The sequence below is a fragment of the Electrona antarctica genome (assembly GCF_951216825.1).
Source record: "Electrona antarctica genome assembly, chromosome: 11".
In the NCBI taxonomy this organism is placed as follows: domain Eukaryota; kingdom Metazoa; phylum Chordata; class Actinopteri; order Myctophiformes; family Myctophidae; genus Electrona; species Electrona antarctica.
Genome location: NC_136792.1, coordinates 39858359 through 39879748, shown reverse-complemented (window position 1 = coordinate 39879748; position 21390 = coordinate 39858359). Strand labels below are relative to the sequence as shown.

Here is a 21390-nt window from a genome sequence, read left to right as displayed (position 1 = left end):
GTGAGTCGATGTGTTTCCTCTATCTGCGCCTTGGTCTGCCCCGGGGTCTCCTCCCAGTGGGACGTGCCTCGAGGACCTCCCTAGGGAGACGCCATGAGAGGCATCCTAAACAAATGCCCGAACCACCTTTTCAGGCGAAGAAGCAGCGACTCTACTCCGAGTCTCTCTTGCGTGACTGAACTTCTCACCCTATCTCTAAGGGAGATGCCAGCCACCCGTCGAAGAAAACTCATTTCGGCCGCTTGTATTCGCGACCTTATTCTTTCGGTCATGACCCACACTTCATGACCATAGGTGAGAGTATAGGAACGAAGATTGCTCAGTAGACAGAGAGCTTTGCCTTCTGGCTCAGCTCTCTTTTCGTCACAACAGTGCGGTACAGCGACTGCAATACTTCCATACTGCTCCGATTCTCCGGCTGATCTCCTTCTCCGTCCTCCCCTCACTCCAAATGACTGCACAATCCATCAGTTTCCTGCTGAGAACCATGGATTCATGGATTCATGGATTCATGGATTCCAAAAAGACAAGTTGATACACAATTGCTGTTTCTTAAATGTATTACATTATTTAATTGAATTATATTATTTGAAAAAGGCATTTTGGCAGGAGCCTTCATAAATTATCTTCATCTAAAACAAGGCAAGGACACACTCAATCCTCTTGACTTAAATTCATCACTAAATACTTTTATTTTCACTGAAGTGCTTTTCAGCATTCATTCGAGTACTATAGACACTACTCAAACAAGAAAAGTAAAGCATTAACTTGTAACCTGTTTTTCTAGAGTTTTGAGGGCATATGAGAAATCACTGCACTCTGCTATGATTACAGGGCTATATATGGCCATATGGTATGTGGCATCTAAGACCCCAGAGGTCCTGCAACAGCCCATTTCCCTGCAAAACAACACCACAGTAATTGGCTTATTCTCTAGGAAGTGGGTTTCATAATGGGACTAATGCACTGTGTGGACCGAGCCATTTGGCCAATCAGTCTGGTTTGTTCTTGCAGTCGGGATGCAGTCTCTAACAAACCTGGAAGGGGTTCCTCCTGCTGGGTTGATTAGCAGTAAGTGTTGTGTTATGACTGGGAGAGAGCAATAACCCCATCAAACTGAAATATACTGGAGTGGAGGCATTGAAAAGCTGACTAACCCATTTAGGCCTGCCGTCGAAATAAAGATTTGTGCCGCATTTTCACAATGTTTCAAAAATAGCAGACCTACAAGTTTGTAGATAACAAGTATAACAAAATGCTTAGTTAAAACACCAAAAGGGGTTCCCGTCCAGAATGAGCTAAAAGGGAATGCTTTTGAAGGCCAGTGCAACACAAAACCACTTCATTTCTCATTTCTCATTCACATTTTTTATTTTTTAGCAGTACTACCACAAGTAAACACAGGGATGAGTGGTTTTCAGGGCTGCCATCATTTTGGATCATTAAACTGTAGTTTACAGCAGCAATAATTTCAGACAGAGACAGTGTTACAGATTAGTTAACTCATTACAATCACAATAAGGCGTCTTCACTTTTCTGCCCTCACTGATCCTCAATATGTACTTTGCTCAGCCAATCAAATCATCGCTGGGGTGATCAGCCAATCAAATCATCACTATTATTCACACGCACACACAAAGCTGGGCATATAGGAGGGGATATGTATATATATATATTAGGCATGTAACGATTCACTCAACTCACGATACGATTCGTATCACGATATGAGGTTCACGATACGATTTTTCACGATATTAAAAAATATATATTTTAAAGAAGAATTACCGTTTTTTTAATTTTATATAATTTATCTCCCCCCTGAGATTTTTTATTTAACTACATTGCAAAAGAAGTAGCATTACTTTTGACAGTGCAGAAACATAATTGCCTTCCTTGATGAGCATCAACGACCATCATCACCTGGACACAGTCACAGACACACACAGCTCCCCTCTACAGCGCTCTACTACTGAAAGTGCTTCTCTCCAAAAGCACTTGAATATGATGGAATATGACTAAAGCTCACATTTCACATCACACGCTAGCCCAGGGGTTCTCAACCCGTGGGTCGCGACCCCTCGGGGGGGTCACCAAATTATTTTAGGGGGTCCCCAAATTATTTAAAAAAAAAAAAGAAAAAAAATATATATTTTTTTAAAATTTTATTTTCACGATTTTTCAAAAATAGCAGACCTACAAGCTCGTAGCGCACCACTCGGTGGCGCGCTATGAGCTTGTAGATCTGCTATTTTTCAATAGCTAAATTATAACAATGCTTAAAACACCAAAAGGGGTTCCCGCCCAAAATGGTTTAAGGTTATTGTAGCAGTCAATTTATATTGGGGGTCGGGAGGGGGCGGGGCGGGGGTCCCGAGACATTGCCAAAGCATTTCCGGGGGTCCCCGGCCAAAAACGTTGAGAACCCCTGCGCTAGCCCCCCTAAAAAAAGATTTATTTTTTTTGGAAAATAGATTTTTTTATTTCAATGAATCGATTCATATCGTCGGGATTAATATCGATATATATCGATATACGATATATCGTTACATGCCTAATATATATGTATATATATATATAGCACATTTTATTTCTCAGTAGTATGTCTTTCAGTAGGCCTAAGGCCTACAGTATGGTGCAAACGGAAATGTTCAACATACACTATACTGCACTGCACTTTACAGTGTTACCAGTGTTACGACATGCTACCAGTATCATCCAGCAAGCATTATGATAGAACGTGACCACATTCATAATTCATCATAGCTTCTTCCCCACTAGACACATTATTATGTCCCTGGTTGTGGGGAAATCCTGCGTGCCAACTATAAGCACTCGTGCAGACTAAAAGTTGCCAGGCCACAGCCCTACAACAGTAATCAGCTTACTTTTTTAAAGTGGGGCACGAGAATAAAGTGACACTTGAAAATGTCACCCTGCATCTAACGAGAGGAAGCTTTTTAACCCATTTTGGGCGGGAATCCCTTTTGGTGTTAGCATTATGTTATGCTTTAGCAGCTATTGAAAAATAGCAGATCTACAAGCTCATAGCGCGCCACCGAGTGGCGCGCTACGAGCTTGTAGGTCTGCTATTTTTGAAAATTTGAAGAACGACTGACATAGAAACATAGCTTTTTCAGAAAACTGTCAGGATGTAGAAGACATTTTTAGAATCTGATCTCAGGTCAGAATGGGTTAATCACAGAACAGTATGAAGCTCTAGACGGGGGAAAAGGGGGCCATTTTACGTTGCCAACTTTAATCACTCTCCAGTCAGTGTACAGTATATACTGTGGCCCTCATGTGCTTTGAATGCCAGGAGATAATACGTTTGCAGAAGAGCGGAGATGGCAGTCTAGGTTCCGTATAACATGCAATGATCCATCATTGACCATGACCGTCTGCCAAGGATCGCACAAGGTAGGAGAGAAATGGGAAGAGGGAGCAAGAGAGTGATAATGGTTTACCATGACGGAAATGAAAAGAGTATAGCAGTCGTAAAGGACCACTTCAGCCATTTTCAACCTACCTTCATATATATCATTCGTCCTAACTAAGGCTCATTATATAAGATGGCGGTCATGGCACTATTGAATTGCTATGAACTATTGAATGGCTGTGAACAGTTCAGAAACCTGCCTAGCAGTGACATCATTGGTAGGCAGGTCCGGTCATTTAAACATTTTATTAATGCAAGAGCATAGCAACAGAAGATTTTGTTTGAATGTTTTTCTAAAAGGTTGGAATCTTGACCAAACCCGCCTATATATTACCAGCCCTTCTCTGAGACGTGAATCGAGTAGAACGTGAGTAGCCAGGAATGGTGCCATCTTGTAATGCACATTAGGGACCAATTAGATGAAGAAGCTTGAAAATGCTGCTTTAAGTCAATTAGCTCTATGACTTCAAGTGCTCTTTAAAAGCTGGCTGATTAGCAGATGGAACTGATTACAACCATTTAGTTGAGTTGTACCAGGTTCCATTTTCAATAATGATGTTGTTTTTGAGCCTCCAATACATGGCTTTTAAAGGGATAGTGAAATAAAACGTTTTTTTGTAGGTTTTCTGAGCTCAATTGGTTGTGTGGGTGTAATTGAGGTCATAAAACATAAAAAATAAATGACAACTAGTCCACCTATATATTGTAACAGTAAATTGAAACAGAACCGGATAATTCATAGAAGAATGTAGTCATGTAGTCTTGTTCTTATTAGGAATGAACATAGAAAAGCACATGGGAGAAATTGGACTAAGAAAGGGGAGGAGCCAAACCGAGTTCCTACACACAAAAGGAGGTGGACGGTACCCCCCCAGTCTTTTGACCGAATGCCCGGCTTCCCAGATTGGATCCTCTTGGCTGTGTCTAACTGCCTGTTCATTTAAAACCTGACCTTGAATCGTTACCACAGCCATGAAGAATGTTTACAATCAGTGTATATTGGCTACGCTATTTGTGCTAATAGATGACACAATCATTCAAGCACAGTGAGAGTTGATTCAAACGTTGAGGGCGTCAATAATTGTTCTGTGTACTTAGTAAGAAGTGCTATGGGCATGATATCCGAAGCAAACCACTTTTTATCGACATGACCTCATATGATGTTAAATCGTGGACTTTTTGGACATAATTGTTGTTATGGAATTGGATAATACTGAAAGGAAAAATCCAACATAAGGATTGTTATGGGCCTTAACTCATATACTCATATACTGCCAACACTCCAGGACTGTGTACTCCAGGACGCCAGCCAGTAGTTCATTCTCTATGAAGGACCCTATTACTTTGAAAGCCGTTTCACTCGGAAACCGAGAAGCAGGAAGTGAATACTCGCTATGTAACAGGTCCCGCGAATGTTTTTTAATTCACCCAAAATATACATTTTGTAACCAGCGATCATATCGTTTAGAGAAATGAGGCGCAAATCAAGCTTGTTTTGATCTGAAAAGAAGAATCTGAGATATTACGATTCTAAAAACTGCGTTCCCATAATTAGACAGCATAAGCCAGCATAATTTATAAATATTTTGGGGTGTGTGCGTGCGTGCGTGCGTGCGTGTGTGCGTGCGTGCGTGTGTGTATATACTGTATGTTTATACTAGGTGGTATATATATAGGTGGTGGTTTATAATGAATCCACTTTAGCTGGAATAGGGTAGGGGATGGTTAACATTGACATTAAAAAGAGAAGTATAAAAATATATAGAGAATAAATGAACATTGAGGATTGTACTACTGTATGTACATCCACCACCACACTCATTCAGACACTGTACTGTACAGAAACAAGTCCACAGAGTGGACCATAATACAAAGCTCCCATAATCACCTTTCATATTGCGCGCCCCCCTCCTCCCTATCTTGCTTGGACCATCTACTCTCAATCACAAGCACACAGAACCTGCATGGCACAGTCTGTCCTACCTTCTCTCTCCAGGTCCCTATACTTCTCTCTCCCAGGTCCCTACCTTCTCTCTCCCAGGTCCTTCTCTCTCCCAGGTCCTTCTCTCTCCCAGGTCCCTGGCCTTCTCTCTCCCAGGTCCCTACCTTCTCTCTCCCAGGTCCTTCTCTCTCCCAGGTCCTTCTCTCTCCCAGGTCCCTGGCCTTCTCTCTCCCAGGTCCCTACCTTCTCTCTCCCAGGTCCCTGGCCTAATTTTAAGTTTTGAACAGTACTATCAATGAGCGATGGTGGCCCACTAGTGCCACAAAGTCAAATAAATGTTCTCTAGAAGCCCAAAACTTCCCTCCAATGAGAACTCGGAGAACATGCCATTGCTAAGCATTTTAGTTGGGATTACAACATGGCACATCTGAGGGAATTGCCGTGGCTGGGAAAATCACCCTGCCTAAACCCCTGTTACTGGATAAAATGTCACTACTCTGCAGAACCTGTAGTCACTAACCGGGATGGGATTTATACATAACCACAGCTATACATATACGCCCACGCATGCACGAACGCACACACACACACGCACACGCACACGCACACACACACACGCACGCACACGCACACGCACACGCACACGCACACACACCCCCCGCCTCCCTCCGGAGCGAGCCAGTGTGAACGCGGTGATGGTGATGGAAATGAAGTGAGGGGCGCTCTTATCATCATACATCAGCCGATCAAATCATCACATTCCGTGTTACAAACACACAAAGCTGTGCATAGGAGGGGCTAGCACCCCTCAAAAACAGAGAGAAGTGCTGGGGTGAGCGGTGAGCTGCTTATGATCACACAGCTCAGTGAGTCATGTTGTAGTTTCTCCAACCACCGCGGTGGTCATCTTATCACCTAAAATTGGAGTATGCGTGGGTCTTGACTTTGTTATTAGTATGACAAATGCAAGTAGAAAGCATGTTGGTATGGGATCCCTGGCTTACTGTCTGGAAAGTATTTTTCATATCTTAAAATTACATGGAAAGGTTCAGAAACTCAAAATGTCCTAAACGTACTGGCACCCCCACATTTGGAGATCATTTCAGTTAATTTCTATTCTTATTTATGATGAGAAAATACATACCACATAGGCACATACCACATTAAAATAAAGTGACAAATATTGGTGTCATTCTTTCCACACTTTTATGATTGACTGGATTGTGAATTTATACAGCTGATTGCATCTGTGCCAGACTGTTTGTTTGTTTGATAAAATCAGCTTAAATTTAAATCGTCTTGTCTGACTCTCACAAAGTCACAATGTCAGTGTCCTCATGTGCTTCTCCTTGTTCTCAGAAAGAGGATGTACTGTAGAGTAGTTAGTCCTTCACTAGTCCTCAGAATTGAGGCTAGGCTAGGCTAAACTTCTGCTCGCTCCAGCCATTGAGTTATAATTATACTTCCGGCAGTCTTCCGGGTGCTTCAAAACGCCACTGAGCAACTTCCACTGAAATGAATAGCGGGGGGGGGGGGGGGGGGGCAACAATTTTGACAACAATTTACATATTGTCAGCATGAGCATACCTGTAAAAGTAACTTCCAACCATTTTTCCCCTCTATTCGAAACCCCACTTAAACATCAATTGCAGAGGTGTACGCATGAGGGGATTTTTTTTCTAAAAGGACAGTTGATAGTCCATTTCCCATGATGGCAGGGCTACAATCGAAACACAAGTTAGGGTTCATCATTGTAGAAGGTTTTGCATTATGCTTTAGAGTTAGACCAGGGTGCCTCAGGCAGTGCATTATGCGTTAGAGTTAGACCAGGGTGCCTCGGGCAGTGCATTATGCTTTAGAGTTAGACCAGGGTGCCTCGGGCAGTGCATTATGCTTTAGAGTTAGACCAGGGTGCCTTAGGCAGTGCATTATGCTTTAGAGTTAGACCTGCCTCAGGCAGTGTATTATGCTTTAGAGTTAGACCTGCCTCAGGCAGTGCATTATGCTTTAGAGGTAGACCAGGGTGCCTCAGGTAGTGCATTATGCTTTAGAGTTAGACCTGCCTCAGGCAGTGCATTATGCTTTAGAGTTAGACCAGGGTGCCTCAGGCAGTGCATTATGCTTTAGAGTTAGACCAGAGTGCCTCAGGCAGTGCCTTATGCTTTAGAGTTAGACCAGGGTGCCTCAGGCAGTGCCTTATGCTTTAGAGTTAGACCAGGGTGCCTCAGGCAGTGCATTATGCTTTAGAGTTAGACCAGGGTGCCTCAGGCAGTGCATTATGCTTTAGAGTTAGACCAGGGGGCCTCAGGCAGTGCACTATGTCTTGATCTGGGTCTTAGCCCAGGTTCTGGTGAATCATGAGCGGGCCTGAGCCATAGCCATATCCATTGTGTGTTTTATGCTGTGCTGGAGCCCAGCCTGTAGCACTCAGTCTGGTGATGATGGCAAACAGCTGGGCCTGGCCGTTGGAGCTGAGCGTACACAAAGAGATGATCGATCGCTTAACGGCTAATTCTCAGACCGGGGTTGGACACTCTGGCTCTATAAAATGTATGGAGAGGATAATTATTTCATAATGGCATCCTGAAACAGGACTTTTTGATTGTGCCCTGGATTATGAGGAAGGCACTTTGCGATGTATTGCGGTTGCACGGTGAGAGGTGGAGCAGGACTGTTATTCATAGAGATAATGATCAACTATCCCAATGTATTCTCCCCTTGGAACAAGGTTTGAAAGCATGCTTGCAATAGATTAACGAACATTGCATTAGCTCGAATTGCCTCTGACTCCATAGTGCCTGTAAATTATATTCATAGTTATTCATTGTATATTCACACTGTCTGCATGGGCAATGTGAAGTATTGCCAAAACAAATTTCAGTGTTCTTTTTTTTATTATTATTATTGTTTTTTTGACCATGTCCATTATCAGAGGGAAGCTCACATATACTGTAGTTCGTAGTCTTTGTTTCATCTTGTGAATGGAATGTCCTCAGGGGTATTAATGGGGGTCATAAACTCTGATACGGATATTTGAACACACTGAACTATAACTGGCCCTGCACTGACAAGGACACATGCTTTACCCCTGAGGCCATTTTCTTGGACAGAGGTGGAAAATAGGAACTATTGATTTCCGACCGTGTGTAATGTAATTGCTTCACTTGTGTTTTGTTAGCACTTAACTGGGCTTTTCCCCTTCTTTTATGTGTGTCTGGCAGAGTTAACCGAGGGACGTGCGTCCCTAATCGCTCAGTGGGCACAAGTTCAGAAAACAATCTTCAAAGTAGAGAGTAGACAATAGATAGTAGATGTACAGGTTATGTATGTACATACCTGTACATACATAACCTTCCAACATAGAGACAGTTACATTATTAGAGAAAGGAGGTGAAACACAACCTTTGTCTGACCAACATTCTGATGTTGGTCAGACATTCTGACGAAATGTAAGCTTACCATAATCACAGTAAAAACAAATCACTCGTTAATAGTACTTGCATCAAGGCAACTCTTTAGTGTGAGTGTGTCTCTAGTCCCTGTGCACTAACGTAACAACACAAGTGATAGAGTTAAAAAAATGATGGGTTTCTGCATGCCGTGCATGTGTGCATTCTTACTACCAGCTAGCCTAAGCCTACCAAGCATATTTAATTTACAGCAGTTTTTACTTGTATTCTGGTTACTCCATGAGTGAGAAAGAGGGGGGGATATGGCGTCACACTGAGTTGGCAGAACTAAATAAATAGACTTTTCAAGGTCCTGACCTACTGAAATTAAGTAACATTGATGTGTTTAGAGACAGTGTTGTCCAGGGCAATACCTGTGGGAAGGTACTGAGGCACGGTCCAGTGCACTTTAAACTAGACTCAGTGTAGGTACAATATATTGTACTCAACACTGGCCAATGTTTTTTAAATGGAAACAAGTGTTATGAACTACTCTTACTCTAGCTACTGATCATTTTTACTTCACCTGGAAATGTAATAATATAATTTATGGATGAAAATCCATTGCTTCATATGTGCAGGTGAACAACATGCACACTATAGTGCCATCAATCACGTCCATGTGCTGTTCATGCCTGCATGGGGAAAGTAGTTACTTTAGCATGACCTGACGAAGATGTAATTGACACATTGAAACGTTGTCACTTTTTACCTGCACCCTGATATAATACAATAAGGGCCTAAATCGTCTGAGCTGCTCCAGTGCCTTCTTGTTTGCATATATATGTCCTGCTCCTGAGATGCACCAGACTGGCCTGCTATAGGCTAGAGGCGCGGCTGGAACTCCCCTCTACATTAGTTACTTTACTTTACTGTTTGAGCAGGCATGCATAGGCTTGTACTGTATGCTTGCAGTTGAAGAAAGTCCACTACCCATCTTGCACACACACACACACACACACACACACACACACACACACACTCGAGGGTGGATGTCCTCTCTGTGAGACGAAGTGATGTCATTAACTGTGAGAGAGGATCCTCTAATGTAATTAAGGGTGAGGAGCGGCAGTTGAGCAGTGAGGTCATTCAACTCATGTCTGAGCACCACCGCCCCCCTGTTGAGGAATTGTGCTTTTAATTAAAAAAATCCTAGCCCTAACGGTCTTGAACACATGACACACACACACACACACACACACTCCAGGTTTCGTGCTTTCCAACCAGAACACACAGGCTTGATTAGTATTAGTCCTTATCACTAGAATGGACAACTTCTCAATTGCGTCTGTTCACGCCTGGCTTATTTCATGAAGAGTGTATTACAGCATTTTCAATTTCAGCCCCCAGTGAAGTTAAGGCTGAAGTTATCTCTGCAGTTCAGCTGAGTGTGTGTGTGCGTGTGTGTGTGTGTGTGTGTGTGTGCGCGCGCGTGTTTGCGCACATGCGTGTTTGCGTGCATGTTCAAGCAAGACGAGAGGGAGAATTAAACTGGCTCTGCTGGTGAGTAATAATGAGATATAATTTCATGCTAAATCTAAATAGGAAAGTCAGCTCAGATCGCAGCAAGAACATAAATCTACACAGACCAGCAGGGAAGTGCATAAATGGCTACAATTTACTCCTTATGTTAGACTATAACATTAGCATAATAATATAAGCTATATAATGCACTGAACCAGCATCTGGCCCAAAATCTGTTGAATAACAGTGTGATATCCAATAATCAGATTCATTTGATGTCTGTCTAGTGTTCAGTAGGAGTATGAGTAGGAGGATGAAAAGCAATCTTTTTTTTTCCCAATAATATTTGTATTGATTTTTACATTTTATGACAAAGACAAGACAGGAAAAACAAACAAACAAACAAACAAAACAAACAACAGCTCAGCTCAGACACGTTGTGGAACAAAGGACACAGTTATACACATATACCCATTACCTACATCGAACCAAAAAATAAAATACGAAAATAATATACAAATATGGACACATTCAGCTTGGTGCTTGAAAGTCTAGATGGGTTAACAACTCCAGAGAAAATTAAAGAAAATAAAAGATATATGCATATATTCCATACATAACAATAACATACATAACTTTATCCATCGTTTCTGTCCAGGAACCCTATGGTCAAGGTGGTAGCTAACTGAGGGCCAACAAATCTCAAATATGGGTATGAAAAGCAATCTTAAAGTAGGACTGCCCGACTGACATACAGTAGCTGTTTGGGCAGTGTCTCTGCTCTCTGTGTGTGTGTTGTGTGGCCTATACAGAATGTTTGTCCGGCTGTCTCTCTTGTGTGTCTCCCTATGGTTTGGTCACTTTTCCACCAGGAGAGCAGGGCTGGCCCGAGACAGAGCCAATCCTCCCCAACCCCTATCTCTCATCTCCAGTGGTGAAAGTGGCTTGGAGTTCTTGCAGGAGCTCCCAGAAATTGTAATGAGGGACAATTCATTATTTCTTGGAGTTCAAACCCCCCAATACCCCAGAAATGCATAGAAAACTGCATTTTGGCACAGTTATACACCTGCATTAGGCTACCTACTTCATTACACTTAGTTTAACATGATTGATTGTAACAAGTCCTACTCCTATTTATACCATAATCACAAGGAAATGGAATGCTTCAATTGTTTAAATTTGCTTAAATTACGACTCTACTCAACCACAACGTTACGCTGCGTTCACACAGCAGATGCAAACGATAGAAAGATGCAAATTAAGCTACGCAGACAGTGTATTTGTAGCTGTTGTATCTTTTAAGCAGCAGGAGAACGTTTGATAGCAGCTCAACCACTGAAACGCGCTACACGCCTTTGATCTGCCGCGCATCAAACATTTTGAAGACGCATGCGCACTGGCGTCTGGCGCACCTGTTATGTGCACCGCTGTTAACCCATTTAGGTCTGACCTCAAAATTAAAAAAAAATCTTAAAAATATTTTCACGATTTTTCAAAAATAGCAGACCTACAAGCTCGTAGCGCGCCACTCGGTGGCGCGCTATGAGCTTGTAGATCTGATATTGTTCAATAGCTAAATTATAACATAATGTTTAAAACACCAAAAGGGGTCCCCGCCCAAAATGGGTTAATATACAGTAGGATTTTGACAGCTGCCGTCCCCGTTTCCTAACGGAGCGGCGCTCCAGCACCCAATCTTCTAGCGCCGGCCCACTTTCACCCCTCTCATCTTCCTCAGTTCTCCGATCTCATCAGCACCCCTGTGCGCCGACTTCACCCTCCACTCAAAGGCTCAGTGAACACATGACTGTGCAAAAACTATGTGCTTGTATGTGTGCCAGTTCTCACTCACGGGAGTAAAGTAAAGTAACTGCAAAGTAACTAGTAACTAAAGTTTTCAAATAATTGTAGTGGAGTAAAAGTAAAAGTACATCAAAATTGTACTTAAGTACAGTAAATGCACTTGGTTACTTTACACCACTGCCCGCAGGTATACTGTGACCCTAATTCTGTGTTAGGTTCCTTCAGCGGACCATGAAGTGAAGCTCTGCTACCATTGATAATGCACACTGTGTTCTCAAAGCTCCGTCCTCAATGGAGCCTCAGTCAGATTCCCCTGAGGGGTGATGAGTACGACAGCTTTGCACCAGTGCACCTATTTCCATCAGTTTAACTAACAGTGTTGGGACATGTGAATTTGTAGAGCGGGGGCATATAACTTAAGATTGAAGAAAACATTTTTGAGGGGCGTCAGCCCCTCCTATGCCCAGCTTTGAGGGTTTGTGTGAACACAAACATTGGCTGATAATTGGCTGATCTCCCCATAGCGATGATTTGACTGGCTGAGCAAAGTAAGGTGAGGATAAAAGTGAGGGGAGAAAAGTGAAGACGCCAAAAGTGATTGGCGATTTGTGATGATTTGATTGGCTGAGCACGGAATGTGATGTATGATGATGTATGATGATAAGAGCGCCCCTCGCTTCACACAAGTGTGATTTTTAAATGCTACGCAGGTATGTCTTCATATACAGAAAACAGACATCTCAGATCTGAATAGCCATTTATTGCATGTGCAAGCAATAAAATAATGGCACATTTTCCTTCACATTATTGGAAGATTTGGAGGATCTTTGGCAACTGAATATTGACATTAATTACCATTTTAAAAGTGTGGGAAAACACAACACATCGCCTGGCATGTAGACAATTTGCTTCATCACCACCACTACTTTCTGTCTAGATAGATGCCGACAGGGTTTGTCCCAATCATAAATCTACCTCATAACGGCCAATGCCACATGGAGAGACATATTTAGCTAACAGTTTAGTGGCGGCAATTAGCGTGGGTGGTTGGGAATCTGGCAGAGTGCCAACCACCTAACATCTGTCCCCCCCCCCCCTCTCAACCGACTGTCGGTGGTTTGTTCAGTCAGCCTTGAGGAGAGGGAGGGTTCGGTCAATAAGGCTCACCTTGGAACCTCTGGAGCTGGAATTAACCCATTCTGGGCGGGAACCCCTGTTGGTGTTTCAAGCATTATGTAATTTATGTTATACTGTAGCTGAAAAATCGTTAAAATGTGGCGCAAATCATTGAATATATATTTCAGAGCCCACATATTTTGAGATGGGGGTCCGTGGCCCAATGGAGATAATTCTGGGGGTCCTTGACATGAAAAAGGTTGAGCACCACTGACATAGAAACATAGGTTTTTCAGAAAAATGTTAGAAGCCTTTTTTTTTATCGACCTCAGTCCAAAAAGGGTTAAATGACGGTGAGAAAGCCCTGGCGGCAGAGCATGTGAAACATTAGCATTTTCACCCTGATGGGAGGCTTCCGTGATTCGTCTTTGTGTCGCCGTATTTCAGATTTATTTCTTCAACAAGTGGTGATGGATTTTCCATTTGCCAGCATTTGTATTTATTCTTTTTAATCTCTGGGTCCGTCACACACCATTTGCTCCACGCCATTTTCATCATTGTTCAAGCAATATAAAGGGAAGTCAGTCTTTAGCACGTGTGTCCTCCATCCCATACCCTCTTTTCCCCCCTCTCTCTCTCTCTCTCTCTCTCTCTCTCTCTCTGTGGACAAATTGTCATTTCAACACTCCTGCCCAGAAGGGGGTCTAGGGGGGTGGGCGTGTGTGTGTGTGTGTGTGTGTGTGTGGGGGGGGGGGGGGGGGGACTTGGATATTATGACAGCCCTGGATGAAAGGCGGTAGAAAGAGGGGAAGGCAGGGGGAAAATAAAGTTGCTCTTATCGTAACTTGCCAGCAGCGATGCGCACACAAAGCTCCCCGGGAATCCAATTTACTCTTCCCTGTTAGCTTAAGTGATATCAGTGCAATTAGCCGTCACAGGTTGGGGTGCGAGTGAGTCGTGCTATAAGTGATTTCCTCAAATCACATCGGTGGAAAAACACGGTAGCGCCTACCTCTGGAAAAGCACTCACCAACTCCCAAGATGGACCTGAGCTTTGTGCGAGTTGCTAATAAATGTCGGCCGCCTCCTTTGCTCCTTTGTTTGGGACTCCTCATTCGCACAGTGGTTTTAACCCATTTTAGGCGGGAACCCCTTTTGGTGTTAGCATTATGTTATGCTTTAGCTATTGAAAAATAGCAGATCTACAAGCTCGTAGCGCGCCACCGAGTGGCGCGCTACGAGCTTGTAGGTCTGCTATTTTTGAAAAATCGAAGAACCACTGACATAGAAACATAGCTTTTTCAGAAAACTGTCAGGATGTAGAAGACATTTAGAATCTGATCTCAGGTCAGAATGGGTTAAATGGATTTTCTCCCTCTCTCTATCTCTCTCTCCGTGAGGGTGACTTTGAGCTGGTGTAGTTTTATCTCAACCGTGCGTAACTCAATTGGCAGTTTGTTTTGGTGTGCTCCAGTGGTCGTGCACTGTGTTTATAAATGATTCTATGTGTTCATCAGTGAGCAACAGTGAGTCGCTAAATGTCCTTGGGCTATTTGGAGAGCAATTAGACAGTGAATAAGTTAACATATGTGCGAATAAGAATGACCTTGTCATATACAGTAGTGCAGGTGTACTGTATGTGCAGACAGACAGACAGACAGACAATCAGACGGGGACGGGGACGGGGTGGCAGTGTCTCAGGGCTGCTTTGGATGTTTCCTGGTTCGATCCCCGGCCCCCCCTGGGTTAGTAAAGTAAGTAAAAGTATATCAATGTTACAATGTAAAAGTCAGGTATTCAAATTTTTACTTGTGTAAAAGTACAAAGGTATTGAAATCTGAATATGCTTTGAGTACCAAAAGTAAAAGTGCCCGACCCATTATGCAAAATGTCCCATTTTGGCTTTTGAAAATAGTGAACTAGATCTGATCCAAAGTTGAAATAGTGCTGAAGTCCATTAATCCATCCATCTTCAACCGCTTATCCATAGTCGGGTCGCGGGACAACAGCTCCACCAGAGAGCTCCAGACTTCCCTCTCCAGAGCAACTAGTTAGTAACTTCCTCCTGGGGGATCCCGAGCCGTTCCAATCCCTCCATCTGCGCCTTGGTCTGCCCCGGGGTCTCCTTCCAGTGGGACGTGCCTCGAGGACCTCCCTAGTGAGACGCTCGAGAGGCATCCTAACCAGATGCCCGAACCACCTAAGCTGGCTCCTTTCCAGGCGAAGAAGCAGCGACTCTACTCCAAGTCTCTCTCATGTGACTGAACATAAGTTCTCACCCTATCTCTAAGGGCCAGCCACCCGTCTGAGAAAACTCATTTCAGCCGCTTCTATCCACATTCCGCGACCTTATTATTTCGGTCATGACCCACATTTCATGACAAAGATTGCTTGGTAGACAGTGAGCTTTGCATTCTGGCTCAGCTCTCTTTTCGTCACAACAGTGCGGTACAGTGACTGCAATTGATATTCAGACCACGGCCATCTTGCCAGCAAGGTGCTGTATGGAAAGCTTGAATTATCCTCTTTCAATCTGTAAAGTTTTTGTTTCATAAACATCCACCGTAGACCTGTTATGAGCTATTTCCTGTAAAGAAATTCCTTGCAGGTGATTTTTTTCCCCAAGTATTGGAGTTTGGAAGCACTCGTTTTTAGTAAAGCAACCTCCTGCATTATGTGCAAATTCTAAACAGGTGGTACGCAGGACTGTTGAGTGATATCCAACTAGCACTCCCAAACTCTCACACTTAAAAAAAAAATAACCTGCACAGAATTTCTTGACAGGAAGTAGCTCATAACATTGGATTTTTATGAATCAAAAACTTTACACATTGAAAGAGGATAATTCAAGCTTTCTGTACAGCTCCAATGTTGGTGAGTTTGACGTTGGATAATACAATTAGATAGGACTATTCTGTTTGGATGAATGGGCTGTCTATGGGAAGTTGCACCTTGCTGGCAAGATGGCCGCGGTCTGAATATCATCAATACCGCCCCTGCTGCTCGCTCCACTTCTCTGGCTGATCTCCTTCTCCATCCTCCCCTCACTTGTGAACAAGACCCCAAGATACATAAACTCCTTCATCTGGGGAAATGTCTCATTCCCTATACTTGGACTGCAGCACAATCCATGGTTTCCTGCTGAGAACCATGGCCATATGGAGATGCTGATCCTCATCCCATCCGCCGCGATTTTTACAATTACATTTTTATTTTTTTAATCATTTTCTCAAATATTTTTCATCTTCCCCAAACATTTTAAATAAATAATAGCCCCTCACACATTAGATGACAAAATCAGTCACCGCTCTCACGACTGTCAAGGACATGTGTTTTCATTTAAACTTTCACGGTTAAAATAAAGTTTGAAGTTACAATGGGTTTGTATAGGAAGGGGTGGTGTCTGATAAAATACTGAATCAAGCAACTTAAAAACTGGTAAAATGTGAAATATCCCTTTAAGGTTAGGTGTAGGCATAATTTCACCACATTAGGTATAATTTTGCAACATTAAGCATAGTTTCAAAAACGCATAACTTCACCACATTAGGCATAGTTTCACAAACTCATAATTTCAGCAAATTAGGCATAGTTTAAAAAAATGCATGGTAGAAGGCTTAGAAAGGGACCCAGACTGCTGGCCTATAGCAAATTGTGGGTTCGGGTCCTGATCCCGATGGCCTTTGCTGCGTGTCACTCCCCCTCTCGGGAGATGGGAGGCTGTTGCTCAGGAGGTAGAGCAGGTCGTCCAATGATCCATGGGTCTGCAGTTCGAATGCCGGCTCCTCCTGTCCACATATCGAAGTGTCCTTGGGCAAGACACTGAACCCCACAATGAGTGCCTTCAATGAGTCGGTCGTCGTTGTGAGCTCGCCACCATTGATTTGTGAATGTGGGAAGTGAGGACACTGACGTCGACTGTTCGCCGCCTCACCTCCCAATGTATGAATGAATGGATGAATTGTAAAGTGCTTTGAGCACTTGGGAAAGCACTATAAAATGCAATACATTATTATTATCTCCCTCTCCCCTTTTCCTGTCTACCTACAGTTGGAGGCCATCGATATTGTCCTTTTCTTTTTGCTGAGGTTTGCGTGATCTGCGCAAAAGGACAGTTAACCCATTTTGGGCGGGAACCCCTTTTGGTGTTTTAAACATTATGTTATAATTTAGCTATTGAAAAATAGCAGATCTACAAGCTCATAGCGCGCCACCGAGTGGCGCGCTACGAGCTTGTAGATCTGCTATTTTTGAAAAATCGTGAACATTTAGAAGGATTTTTTCAGGATTTAGAAGGATTTTTAAAAGTTTTGAGGTCAGGCCCAACTGTATACTATCAATAACAGCATAAAAAGCCCAAAAATAAATCTTGGAATAAAAGAAGACAAAAAAAGTAGTCTCAACAAGGCACAACTGTCAATCAAAGTGACTACTGGCCAATCACAGTGCATCTTTTCCGGGACTTGGCACAACACTGCCATATATTAATAATGCATAATAGTAAACATATAACATATAAAAGTGTCATGGCGATCCACACATTTTATATTGAGAATTTTTTTGCTGAAGTGTACATCATTTGCCAAACGGTGGTGCTAGATGAAAGGCCATGGGCTCAGCGATATCAGAAGGGTCCATCCATCTTTGCAGAGCTTGAAGTCGCGTTGCAAATCCCATGGCAATCCAGGCAGTAGACAATCCTTTGAGCCCTGCTGCTAGTGGGGATAAAAAGACATGCATGCATGCACACCATTTCTCTTCCATCATAAATAGTGACATCCGTCTCCCTCCCGCTCTCCCTCCCTCTCTCTCCCATCTTTCTCATCTGCAGGGGAGATCTGCGCCTTCAACATCCACGGGCTGGAGGCTCCATTCGAGGCGGTGGTCCTGAACGGCACGTCTGGCGAGGGCCAACTGAGGGCCCGAGGCCTGGTGGACTGTGAGCTGCAGAAGGAGTACACCTTCATCATACAGGCGCACGACTGTGGCTCCGGACCCGGGGGCACAGAGCGCAAAAAGTCCCACAAGTGAGTGACCAGGGGGTGAGACAGGGTGGGCTCTGGTTTCATATGATGTACATACTGTATGTGTTCATTACTTGAGACTTAGCATGGGTGATCCTAGCTGTAAGCAGGGGTGATACTATAGTGTATAGCCTACATTAGCCTACAAGTCTTAACCTGATTTCTCTATTGAAGACTCATTGTAAATGTGTGTGAAGTCCAGCCTTCAATTTGTATACAGGACAAGTTATATTTAACTTTATTGATTGATTGAATACTTTATTATGGCCCCTACACACTGTAGGAGTTTTAAAGTTGTCGGCGAGTCATCAGATCGTTGTGTATTTCACACTGCAGGAGTCTTTTTTTTAAATCGGCTGTCATTATATCTTTGTGGCTTTCACACTAAACGATTGATCGCCGACCAGGGATCACACACTGCAAGAGTTCACCAAGATGCGATCCAGAATTCCAGACCCGATACATATAGGCAGCGGCTACATGATGTAGCCTATACATCATTGGTTTTTTTATTCCAATTCATTTTGACATGCACGTGCAGGATGCGGAGACCTTAGACCTTAGAGTCCTTAAAGTCGCGAGACCCTGCAGGGCGCATCTCTCTCTCTCTCTCTCTCTCTCTCTCCCCCCGTGCACGGCACGCCACACACACACAGGAATAGCCATGCAAGTTACACACAGGGCGGCATGTTTGTGATAGCGCTATAGCGAGACAGGACGTTATAATCTTGAGTTTCATTAAAATCCGCGCACGTACGCACGCACGCACGCACGCACGCACGCACGCACGCACGCATTCTGTAGCTCGGAGCTACATAATGAGCGTAGGGAGAGGGCACATATGGGGCTAGGCTAATATAGGCTACCAATATGTGGGTAGCCTACAGGGATTTACTGACGGAATGAATGTTATATATAGGTATATATATATCTATCTGATCATACAGTCGACAGACAGATAGACAGCAGTGCTGTGAGCAGTGTGCTCTCATTGGCTGTAATACAGGCCTTATCGGGGCGCAGTCGCAACCCAGTTCATACTGTATGATATCCAGTCGGCGACAGAGTCAAATATCAAACGTGCTAGATGTTCAGAAGCGCTCGGGAAGGCGTCGGCGAGCACTTTTATCGGCGCTGGGTCTTCTCGCAGAGCCTTTCACACACAGCGAGCAAAACCTTGCCGATCAAAGCCCGATCTTCCGTCAGATCGGGGGTTTTGTCGGCGAGCGCCAAAAATGCTCCCCGACAGCATAATCGGAGCAAATATCGGGCAGTGTGTACGAGCCATTAGGCAGAAATGTAAGCAGCACAGATACGAGTACAGTCAAACACTTAGTCTAAAAGGATATCACTGAAAACGTCCTTGCGGTCTTGTTTCCATTCAGGTCCTGGGTATTCAATTCATAATCATGACATGAAACATTATAAATAACAACAACAGTCAAGGGTTATAAAGAGGTGGGGTGTAGTCTCTTGACTACACCCCACACCCCCTAGGAGGAGCGATCATGTCATCTTCCTGCTGAAAGGTGGATGTTCAGGCCTGTTTAAAGGACGCCAGTGATTTGCATTATTTTTAGGGAAGGGGTCAGGGCATTCCACACTGGGGGGCAGTGCCTCTTGAAACATGCTTCACTTACCACTATATTTATTTATTTTTTCTTAATCCTGTTTCTTTCTCTTTCTTTTTTCACACCCATAAGGATAATTCCGCTGCTCCGTCATGGCATGGATGTGCGTTTGTCTTCGTGTCTTAGTATCATTACATGAAGAGAATCAATCATGATTGACCAGACCGTGTAACTGTCAACTCCACTCCTACCTTTTGATGCAACAAATTATTTAAAAGAATAAAACAAATGCCCAAGCAAGACTTTAAAATAAATAGTGTTTTAACTTAAAGGTGTCCAGAGTTGCTTGTTTAATGTCATCTGGGAGGTTATTCCAGGTCTGTGGTACAATGTAACAAAATGCTGCTTCAACATTTTTTGTTTGTTCCTACTCTATGATGATGCTGGGCGGTGCCTGGTGTCTGAGACAGTTATATAATTAAATTTACTACGATGCTTAATCTTACACAATTACTTAATATCAACCTAACGCACACTACATCTCAGACACAGTTCAGCTGTGTAGGCAGACCGGTGCAGAAGACAGACTATATTTGGCTTCAGTTTATATGGAATGTCCTTTACCCAGCAAATCACAGAGGAGCAGGCTGGCCTTTCATACTCACTCGCTGGCTCCGATTTTGATGCAGAGAGGAGAATCTCTGCCTGAGGCTGTGCCCAAATTACACATGACAAGTCCCCAACAAAGATGGAGAGCCGTCTGGAAAATTAACAGCTAAAAGAGACCAGGGCAGAGGATCAGGTGTGACATGGAAGACTTAAAATGCAGGTTCTATTCCTTTGTTCTGCTCACCGCTGCCAGCCCGGGTCACCCTACGGGCCTACACAGTGTTCTGCTCACCGCTGCCAGCACGGGTCACCCTACGGGCCTACACAGTGTTCTGCTCACCGCTGCCAGCCCGGGTCACCCTACGGGCCTACACAGTGAAATACTGAGTGCTGGACCTGTATTGAACACTCAGGATTGTATTGAGTACTTCTGCCACTGCAGCCTTTTTCTGGACACTCATTCCGGGTTTCTACCGAATTGAAATGTTTTGCCGTAGCTTCACTGCTGCCGTCTAGCAGTCTGTCTAGCGTTTACCAGTGTTTTTTTTTTTGTCATCAAAGTTTTTTATTGATTTTACAATAAAGCATAAAAAATACACATGACTTACACAAAAGAAAGAGACAAGAAAAACAAACAAAAAAACAAACTAGCAGTCAAAAAAGAAAAACCCCAATGGACAACACCCCTCCACATTCTGTTGTTGACAATAGTGATTATAGTTTCCCAGTGTTTTTGAATATTTTCTTTAAGGTGCCTAGTTAAACATGGAGGCCCTTTACTTGCTTGTGAAAAAACGATTGAGACAGAAATCCATTTCCACAGCTTTTTTCATTAGAAAGTCTGCCTTGCTCGCCGAGTCCAGTTTATTTCTTTATTTGTCTATCTAAAAGGATCCCTATTAGCTGCCGCCTGAACTTGTATATTGTATATTATTCATACAAGCCTTTCCTTTTATGTTTATATTTAACTTTATTG

General features: G+C 43.4%; 1 protein-coding gene across 1 annotated transcript in view; it reads left to right on the top strand.

Moving 5' to 3' along the window:
* The window catches only part of LOC306932591 (calsyntenin-2-like), a 297254-nt gene that overhangs the window by 164575 nt on the left and 111289 nt on the right, over positions 1-21390 (top strand). Inside the window, exon 3 of the mRNA XM_079514444.1 lies at positions 18042-18237. Within this exon, the coding sequence (XP_079370570.1) occupies positions 18042-18237 (196 nt within the window). The remainder of the gene's footprint in view (positions 1-18041; positions 18238-21390) is intronic.